Below are 10,725 nucleotides of genomic sequence, written 5' to 3'. Positions count from 1 at the left end.
CAAAAGAGGAACTTCGGATATGTTCGGCAACAAAAGAGAATTCGGAAAACTTCGGATTACTTCGTTGAAAGAACAGCTGGAAAAAAAAGTTAATCCTGTCCAGTTTTCTGAGTGTTAGATTGATGTGTAATGGTTTTTAATTGCATTTTCAGGTAACAATAATTGATATACATACTACTCCTAATCATGATTTCTTAGTTGATACATAATGTACATGCAAGTTCATCACCACTATAGACTGACAAGTACAATTAATGGGGCTGTATAACTTGATGTTAAGGTTTGTTTGTTTTCGTTACACCAGTTTTCTACGACTGGTATAAAGGCTATGGTATGTGCTATCCTATCAGCCCTTGCAACAGTGCAACTATGATATAATGGGTGTTTAACACCAAGTGAAATTCACACAAAATGAAGAGTTTGTTTTAATTAAGGACGCCGTTAGAACACATTATATATGGAGCGCTTGCTTAGTTTGACAAGTGGTCAGGGGAAACCTGTTACATTTTTCCATTAGCACCAATGGATCTTTGTATGTACTTTCCCACAGACAGGACAGCACATATCATGACTTTTGATACACCAGCCATGGGGCACTGGTTAGGACGGGGGGGGGGGGGGGGGAACTGAGAATGAGTTAACTGAGGTGGTTCAATGCTACATCTAAAACACTTCTGGCAAGTGATCTACTGAGTTGGATCCAGATCTAACCCCTTACATTAAGTATTCAGGTTAAAGAGACTGCTCTACTGTGTTTCCTGTAATTGTCGACAATAGTTACTTATCAAATCTACAGTTGTTACAACTCACAAGGGGGGGATGTACACCAGCGGTAAAGTGCTCACCTGCTGTGCTGTCAGTCTAGGATCGAATCTTAATGGTGGGTTCACTGGGTTATTTCTCATTCCAGTCAGTGCACCAAGATTGGTTTTACCAAAAATCTTGTCTATAGAATTAATCATGCATAGATCTGTATTATACCTTAAGATAAGATAGGCAACTAGTGTTTATTATCAATTTCACCTATCCAGTCCTAAAATAAAGGGTAGAAATATATAAGATTGTAATTATTACTTGTACCAGTGTACCACGACAGGGCTAGAAATGAAGAAAAAAAATCTACATGCATCAGGTGCATGCTGAAAAAAAAGTTGCATGCACCAAAAAAAAGGCAACTTCGTTTTTTTAATTTATACGAAGCTATTCAGAATTATTCGGCAATACCTATATTTATTTATTAACAGTACCGGAACGTTATACAACTGCGTTTATTACTGATTCTTGATCAAATCTGAAAATTTCACCCAACGTAAACGCCTTACAGAAATCTATAATAGGCCTGTTACAAAAACGTATGAATATTTGTGTTTTGTATTAAGCAAGTTATCAACTTTTTTACGCAATACACAGTACTTGAAAAATATTAGCATGCACTGCGTGCACCCAGTTTTAAAAGTTACATGCACACGCAAAAATCGGCATGCACCGGTGCATGTACTAACACTGCATTTCGAGCCCTGCATGAGTGGTATATCAAAGGCCGTGGTATGTGCTATCCTGTCTGGGATGGTGCATACAAAGATTCCTTGCTACTAATGGAAAAATGTAGCGGGTTTCATTTCCAAGACTATATGTCAAAATTAACAAATGTTTGACTTCCGGTAGCCAATGATTAATAAATCGATGTACTCTAGTTGTGTCATTAAACAAAACAAACTTTAGACTTTATTACTTATTAATGAGAAATGTTCATTTGTTAATATCAACTGGCAGAAAATGGATATTGATTTGCTGACCTCAAATATAAATTAATAACAATGAGGCAGCATTATTGAAACATCTGGGAATTGAAAATTAGTGTAAACCATTTATGCACAAATGAAACTATTGTACAGGTCTGCAATTAAGAGAGGTCTGATAATTTGATAAACCTTTAGTGAATAAAGTGTTATTAAAAATTTTATAATCAATTTGTTTATTAAATTATTTTAAGCAGTCATATTTTTTTATTGGCCAAATAATAGTATTATTTATAAATAGTTCTTGTTTTTACAGATTGCCAAATATTACTTTTGGTTTACTGGAAAGATCTCTTCCTCTGCTTGGCTTCATTACTAAGCATCGTCGGAAAATCCACCACCAAGCACTGTTGGGCAGCAACCAGTCTTTCACAAATAATTTTCTTCTGACGCATCATTTCTCTGCACATCCAGCCCGAAGTCACTGCACAATGCACAACCACAGTACTACAGTTAGCAGGTCTTTCGATGTTGACACGCGCTCAATATTCCTGAATGCCATCGAATCGGTTCTCCCACGTCAGATGTTGCAGACAGTGCTTCGTTACTCATGGGAGAAATCCACGCTGGTTGCCGATGATCGCGAGTATTGCCTCGACAACAATGTCTACGTTGTCGGGTTCGGGAAGGCTGTCTGTGGGATGGCACGGGTGGTGGAAGATATTATCGGCGAGCACATCAACACCGGCATCATCAGCATCCCTCACGGAGCGGTGGACGCCCTGCATCGTGCAGATAAACTGTGAGTACCTAGGACTAGATTAGTGTTCAAGAACTGATCACATGACAGAGTGGTTCATTATTAGGCAAGCAAAACATACACCGTGCAGTGACATCTGGTCGATAAAGCATTTTAATGTATAAAGCAGTAAGAGTATTGTTGTTTAAAGTGAGTGAAAACTTTGCAGCTGAAGGTTTAATTTCATTTCTTTATAGTTATTTTCATGCCTATATCCAATTAAAGTTCAAGCATGTTGTCCAGGGCACTCACCTTTAAATTCTGGACCATCTGTGGTTAGTTAAAGAGAAGCTGGTGTTGTGGCCTTGCACCTACTCATTGAGTCATTAAATGTGCTCTGGGTTGGAGCAGTTGAAGTACCTACCAACCTTAAGTCCATTTAGGTTTAACTCTTACACCACTGGACTGTTTGGTGGTGGTGGTGGTGGTGGTGGGGGGGGGGGGGGTTGATTGAAAAATATTTTTGAGAAATGTTCTCCTGTATTTTCTATTTCTATTATCATAAGTATTGAAACTTAAATTATAATTCAAATAAAATGTAACCAATGTGTTCTGCTTTTCACTGTTGTTATTCTCATTATTTTTAATGACTATAGAGACATGTTACTGAAGACAGGCAGCAAAATAAAGATCTACGAAGGTGCCAGAAATAATCTTCCAGATACAGATTCAGTTAAAGCTGCACAGGAGATCCACTCGCTGGTTTCTTCTCTGAAAAAGACTGACATTGTTATTGTCCTTATTTCTGGTAAGTGTACAAGTTGCTGTATAATTTCATGATAAATAAAAATATAAGATATTTGGTCATTCATCTCATTACGGGGCAGGACGTAGCCGAGTGATACAGCACTCGCTAGATGTGCGGTCAGTCTGTGATCGATCCCCATCGGTGGGCCCCATTGGGTTATTTCTCATTCCAGCCAGTGCACCACGACTTGTATGTCAAAGGCTGTGGTATGTACTACCCTGTCTATGGGATGGTGCATATAAAAAATCCCTTGCTGCTAATCGAAAATAGTAGCCCATGAAGTGGTGACAGCGGGTTTCCTCTTAATATCTGTGTGGTCCTTAACCATATGTCTGACGCTATATAACTGTTACTAAAATGTGTTGAGTGCGTTGTTAAATAAAACATTTCCTTCAATTCATTACAGTGCAGGTCATTTTACATACACATCTCTTCAGAGCATAGACTTTAACTCCAACATAGAGCAGGATTTAGCCTAGTCGGTAGAGCACTTGCCTGTGGTCATAGGATCAAATTCACTCAGTGGACCCATTCTCGGATTAAGTTTTTTCCTGTCCCAACCAGTGCCTCAAGTCTAGTATATCAAGATAGTGAATAAATTAATTTGATTTAAGAAAAAAATTTACATTTACATTTCTTTCTTTTGTTGCTCAGTCAGGGCTTCTAGATTATGGTAGCCCCACTCCCATGGCTAGTGATATTCAATGTCGGGTTACTAAATAATTACTATTGCCATGTCCGACGGTTAGTGAAAAAAAAGAAGAAGTCAAATGTTGTAAATATAAATAGCCTGCCCCCACCCCAACACCCCAGTGCTAGTGTTTTTAAGCTCTATCTTCCTATTTAGATGGCATATCTGATTATTATTACTATTATTTAGTAAAATGTATTAACTTAAAAGTAAAGTAGGACTAGTGAATTTTTAATCATGGCTAGTAAATGTTTTAAATCACTGATCCCATGGCTGGTGGATTTTATAAAAATTCTAGAAGCCCTGTTTATTTTAGTCATTGCAATCACTGTTGTGTTAACATTAATACACCTGTCAGAAATACAGTAATTAAAACCGCTGTATTTGTAGGAGGAGGATATTGTCTAAATACTGAAGTCTATTTTAGTCATTGCAGTCACTGTTAATATACCTGTCAGAAATGCAGTAATTAATTAAAATCACTGTATTTGTAGGAGGAGGATATTGTCTAGATACTGAAGTCTATTTTAGTCATTGCAGTCACTGTTAATATACCTGTCAGAAATGCAGTAATTAATTAAAACCGCTGTATTTGTAGGAGGAGGATATTGTCTAGATACTGAAGTCTATTTTAGTCATTGCAGTCACTGTTAATATACCTGTCAGAAATGCAGTAATTAATTAAAATCACTGTATTTGTAGGAGAAGGATATTGTCTAGATACTGAAGTCTATTTTAGTCATTGCAGTCACTGTTAATATACCTGTCAGAAATGCAGTAATTAATTAAAACCTCTGTATTTGTAGGAGGTGGCTCGTCCCTGCTGCCGATGCCATGTGACCCGATAACCCTGACTGACATTATGCAGCTGACGAGTCTCATGTCGCGGGGTGGTGCCACCATACACGAACTGAACGTCGTACGCAGAAACACAGAGGTCCTCAAAGGGGGAGGACTTGCACAGGCTGCGCACCCAACACAAGTAAGTCAGAACTATTATAGAATTATAGGGCATGGAACCAATAACATACGCAGGGTTTTGCCCAAATTAAATGCAAATGCACAAAGGTGGTTAATAGTGTTTTCATATTTGCATTACTGTTAAAGAGTTAGTATACAGGGATCTAAATCAATAAGCATTTTTATATGGATTGCAACTAATATTTTGAGTAGAATGATGGAAATACAGTTAAAATAGTTTTCAGGCCAGCTCGTTTTGCCCCAATGTGAAGATTTGCTCCAGCACTGGGGATGAATGTGAGGGCAGTTGGTCCCCTTGACTCTGAGGGATGGTGCACCAGACCTGTCAACCTTTAGTCAAGAGAAAGCAGGAGGTGTGTGTTGAAAAAGCAGCAGATTTCACACGGAATCTGGGAAGGTTGACAGGTCTGTGGTGCACTTGTCTGTGCTTACCAATCAAACTTCACTACTTCATGACTAATATACCAGTGGTTGTAGTATAGTGTTGCTGGCCTGTGTGTGAGAATGGTGGGTGTAATATTCATTGCTGTTAATCACAAAATGGCAGCTTAATTCTTCAGTAGTCTTCTAGACATATTTAAGCACCTCATAACTGCTGATAATTGTTTTTATAAAACAAACAATCCCTACACACTATTGCATGTTAATTTAACCTTTAATTCATAATGTCCAATTTCAGATAATATCTTTGATTGTGTCGGATGCGATTGGTAACTCCCTGGACGATATTGCCAGTGGTCCGACAGTTCCGAACTGCTCTCACCCCAGCCAGTGTTTTGAGATCTTCAATCGGCTTGGCATCATGGAAGAGGTTCCGCAGAGAGTGGTCACACACTTGAGGAAACAGATTAAAACCCAGAACGCCGCTTCTCGAGACCCTAAAGAAATCTTATCATCCGGATGGAAATGGGTGCACAACATCCTTGTCGGAAGCAACGTCATCGCAACATCAGCTGCTACGAAGAAATCAGAGGCTCTCAGATACACGACGTACACTCTTTCCAACAGCATGGATGGGGAGGCTAAGGAAGTGGCGGCCATGTTTGCCAAACTGGCCTGCTTCATCTCTCTCCTGGTCAGGCGAGCATCACAGGAATGCATGGCTCAGCTACGCGGGCTCGAGCTTGACCTGGTGCAAGCTGGGATTAAGAAGACAACAATCAATGAAATTGTCAACATCACGGAAAAGGCCAAAAACTCCAGCAAACCAGTGTGCATTATCAGTGGAGGGGAGACAATTGTGCACGTGAGAGGGTCGGGGATTGGAGGCCGGAGCCAGGAGATGGTATTGGCAGCCGCAATTCATCTTGATGAGCTATTTGCTGACTATATTGACATGAGGAATCACAATGTTTCCTTCTTCAGTGGCGGGACGGACGGCCAGGATGGAATGACGGATGCAGCTGGAGCCATTGTCAATGCACACTTTGTTGCTCAAACCAAGACGGAAAATCTTTCTTTGAAAGCGTACCTAGACAACAATGATTCGTATTCCGTGTTCAGCAAGGTGCAGAATGGAATCCACCTGGTCAAAACTGGACTCACTGGAACCAACGTCATGGACATTCAGATTCTCATGGTTGATATTTAACTCGTAAGTGGGTTTTATCAAGTGGCCAAATTTGAAATGCAGTCCGATGGAAATTGGACTTAAAAATCCACTATGCTTCCTCTGATGTACATTAAGATGTGAAAAACCAAAACAATGGCAGAATAACTGTCTACCAACTTCTCATGCAATTGTGGAGGGGAGTGCGAGTGATCACTTGTCTTTCCTGATGAAGATTATCCATTTATACTTATTTTCGCGCTAAAATCCCATTAGGTTCTAGCACGCTGTCCTATGCACACATGTCAACTATCTGGACTCTGACCAGGGCCCCGTTCCACGAAGCGATCTTAGCCCTAAGATTACTGTAAGCGAAGAGCTACCCTATGCACTTAAGTTGATCTTAGGGCTAAGATCGCTTCATGGAATGGGGCCCAGGACAGCAGGTTAGTGAGAGAGAAGTCTTTATGGTCGATGGTTTAACCACTACATCACAAAGGCTGGTAAGTTGATTACCCAGTAGCTTCTAGAATCTTCAATTGTTGGTTCAGTTGTACCATTTTAGTTGTGATCAATGAAAATGTGAAAAACATATCAAAAGCAGATATTAGATGTTACACTAAAAGAATCCACATGCTATACAAAGCCTATACATATCCTATTGACTGGTAGATCTGTTTGGGATACCATTTTGATTCCACTGTAAACAGAGTAAACTGGCTAAGGTACCGTAGCATTCATACATTGAACTGATGGCACATTTTTTGTACAGTGTACTTTGATTGGTCTGACAAAAGGTTACTGAGACATGACCTGCCATTGGGTTTTATCGGACTTTAATGTCACACTTCTTTTATACTGCCTTTACTGGAGCTTGTTGCTCTAAATGCAAATAAATGAATTAACAGTAATAGAGTGAGCATAGTGGATTTAGATATGGTATAATATGCAGTTATTAAGTTTCCATCCACTAATCATGTGTTGTTGAATTTATATGATTATATGAATTCTGTTAGAGTGTAATATGAATGATAGCACATTAGTAAACACCTTTTATACAAAACAGTATAATAAGCACACACATTTGCAAAATGTTTTAGCCAAAATGCAATATTTGTAATTTTAATACAACAAAATAAATAATGCAACAACATAGGATAAAAATTTAATGAGGTTTTCTTTGATTACTTGTGTTCATTTAAAGGTACAAATATTTAATTGAACTTTATAAAGTTACTAGTCAATTCTCAATAACATTTCTACAAGGATACAAATCATCCTATTGTTTTGGTACTCCTTCCTAAAAGGGTACATAAAGATTTTAATTTTTGAGAGGACTGTTTATCAAAATGTTTTGTTTTAAATGTGTGCACTAGTCTTAACCCCTAGAATATGATTTGTATTCTCATGAAAGTATTACTAATTGTCACGGGTCGGGATCTGCTCAGTTGGTACAGCTCTCAAGTGAGGTGCTCAGTGGACCCATTCTCTGATGGGTTTTCCCCCCCTGCTTCAACCAATGTCCCACGATTGATTTATCAAGGGTAATGGTATGTGCTGTAATGTGAGATTAGTGCATATAAAAGATCCCTTGTTGCTAGCAAAAAAAAATGTAGTATGTTTTGTGTGTTTCAGTTTTATGAAATGTTTGCCATCCAACAGCCGATGATTAATAAATCAATGTGCTCCAATGAACAGTGTTATGAAATTAGTTTTAAGTGAACACCATTTGAACTTGATATGACCACATGGAATTTTGTTTTCATCATTTGCAGTTAGTTAAACAGTTTTTGATATACCCATAACCAGTCTGTATAATATGTAGTACCATATATAATATATTCTTGTATATAAACATAGTGTACTTTTAGCTACTTGCACAGTTCTTATTGTCCATAACCAATCACATGTAATATAATATGCAATATGCAGTATATAATGTACTTTAATTCCAAAGATTTTTTAAATAGTCAACTCTATGTCTTGTATAACATTTATTGGATTTCTATATTTCATATTTGCTTATTTGTATTGTTAAAGAGGGTGGTGGGTGTAGCCCAGTGGTAAAGAGCTCACTTGATACAAGGTCGGGTTTAAAATCGATAGCAGTCGGTGGGCACATTGGGCTATTTCTCCTAGCTAGTGCACCATGACCAGTATATCAAAGACTGGTATGTGCTGTCCTGTTTCTGGGATGGTGCATATAAAAGATCCTTTGCTACTAATGAAAAATGTAGCAGATTTCGTAAGACTGTATGTCAAAATTACCAAATGTTTGACATCCATTAGCCAATGATTAATCATTGTGCTCTAGTGGTGTCATTAAACCAAACAAACTTAACTCTTTTTTTGTATCATTGACATCAGCCTGTTTTGTGAGTATGTTTCTTGTTGGACTTCTTGTCCCACTGTCAGTGTGCCCACCACAATCCAACGTTTGGGACTAAACTTTTATTGAAGTGAAAATAAAAGATACCCATCTAACATGGGTCATGTTAAGGTATGACGTTGTCTGTCCATACATAACTACTTTCTGTTTCCAGGGCATATCTTTCTTACCAATTCATATAGAATCATCAAAGCATGTATGCAAATACAATTTGGGAATATGGTGTGTTATGTAACATATATAGGTCAATACGACCTACTTTTCACACATTAACTACTGCACATTAAAGGAAATCTGTGTCCAAGCCATATCTTCCTTATCAATTCATATAGAATCATCAGACTTTGGGATGGCAGTGTGCTGCATACCATAACTAGGTCACCATGACCTACTTTTATTCAAACTCCTGAGGGCACATCATGTACCTCATCAGTACTGTTCGTAGGGGTAGCCAATGTGGTGGCCGCAGGATGCCAGTCTTTCACTTAACCATGTTGAAATAACGTTAAGACTCAGGGCATCATTAAAACTTTCCTGTTTTTAAATTATTTAAATTAAATCACCAGCCAGTGCACCACGACTAAACAAGTGCAAGTAAGAGAACTTGTACTGTTTTGTGAGGGTTTTTTGTTGTTGTGTGTTTCTCCCCCCAGTGCGGGACTGGTATATCAAAGGCCATGGTATGTGCTATCCTGTCTGTGGGATGGTGCATATAAAAGATGACTTGCTGCTAATGGAAAAATACCAAATGTTTGACATCCAGTAGCCGATGATTAATTAATCAATGTGCTCTAGTGGTGTTGTTAAACAAAACAAACTTTCTTATTTTTTAATCACATTTAATTCAATGTTGCTCCAGTCTTATATATTTGAAATTTTAGTGAAATGAAACATTAGTTAGATGGCCATCAGGTGTGTGTGCAGGGGGAGGGGTTCAGGGGTCAAAACCAGCCTTTGCTCAAGCAAATATATAATCCCCCCCCCCCTCCCCCATATATTTTCTGGGGTAGCATGTCTCTCTCTCCCCTCCCCCCCCCCCCCCCCATAAAGTTCGCTCACCACAGACTAGACCCCCCTGCTAAAATTCCTGCACACACACCTGACCATGTGTTCATGTTGCCATGGAGACTATGAATTAATAATGTTAGACTGAAAACGTGCCTCAACCCCATCAGTAGGCCCATTGGGCTATTTTTCCAGTCGGTGCACCTCGACTGGTATATCAAAGGCTATGGTATGTGCTATCCTGTTTGTGGGATGGTGCAAATGAAAGATTGCTTTGCTACTAACAGAAAAATGGAGTTGGTTCCTCTAAAATATGTAAAAATTACCAAATGTTTGACATCTATAGCCAATGATTAATAAATCAATGTGTCCTAGTGGTGGTGTAAACTTTTAAATTTATGCCTTCGAACTTGTACACTGTTTTATATGTATCAAACTTGTACACTGTTTTATATGTATCAAACTTGTACACTGTTTTATATGTATCAAACTTGTACACTGTTTTATATGTATCAAACTTGTACTCTGTTTTATATGTATCAAACTTGTACTCTGTTTTATATGTATCAAACTTGTACACTGTTTTATATGTATTTAATTGTTTTATATATATTTGTTAAAGTTTATTATTTTGTTGCATCAACTAAAATATATATTTGTAGGTTTTGGTTTTTAAGGATTCATTTATAAACATTATTTGTTATGTTATTTTGTTGAAATTTAAACTTCAATACTTTAAGATTGTCTATGCGTTTAGACCAATCTGATTAAAATTAGCTCTACTGGTCTACTGGTAGATCTAACAGCATTGCGTGGACTCCCAT

At 38.1% G+C, this 10,725-nt stretch overlaps 1 protein-coding gene across 1 annotated transcript; it reads left to right on the top strand.

The window, feature by feature from the left end:
- The first annotated feature begins 59 nt into the window (after nucleotides 1–59).
- On the top strand, nucleotides 60–9,630 carry LOC121369251 (glycerate kinase-like). The gene is made up of 5 exons (XM_041494210.1): nucleotides 60–152; nucleotides 2,056–2,541; nucleotides 3,135–3,286; nucleotides 4,784–4,959; nucleotides 5,638–9,630. The coding sequence occupies exons 1-5, from the start codon at nucleotides 130–132 to the stop codon at nucleotides 6,547–6,549; spliced, it is 1,749 nt and encodes a 582-aa protein (XP_041350144.1). The 5' UTR covers nucleotides 60–129; the 3' UTR covers nucleotides 6,550–9,630.
- The last annotated feature ends 1,095 nt before the right edge of the window (nucleotides 9,631–10,725 follow it).

The sequence above is a fragment of the Gigantopelta aegis genome, chromosome 3, assembly GCF_016097555.1.
Source record: "Gigantopelta aegis isolate Gae_Host chromosome 3, Gae_host_genome, whole genome shotgun sequence".
Classification (NCBI taxonomy): Eukaryota; Metazoa; Mollusca; class Gastropoda; order Neomphalida; family Peltospiridae; genus Gigantopelta; species Gigantopelta aegis.
Note: the sequence above shows the minus strand (reverse complement) of the source record. Positions and strands in the feature narration are given on the sequence as shown.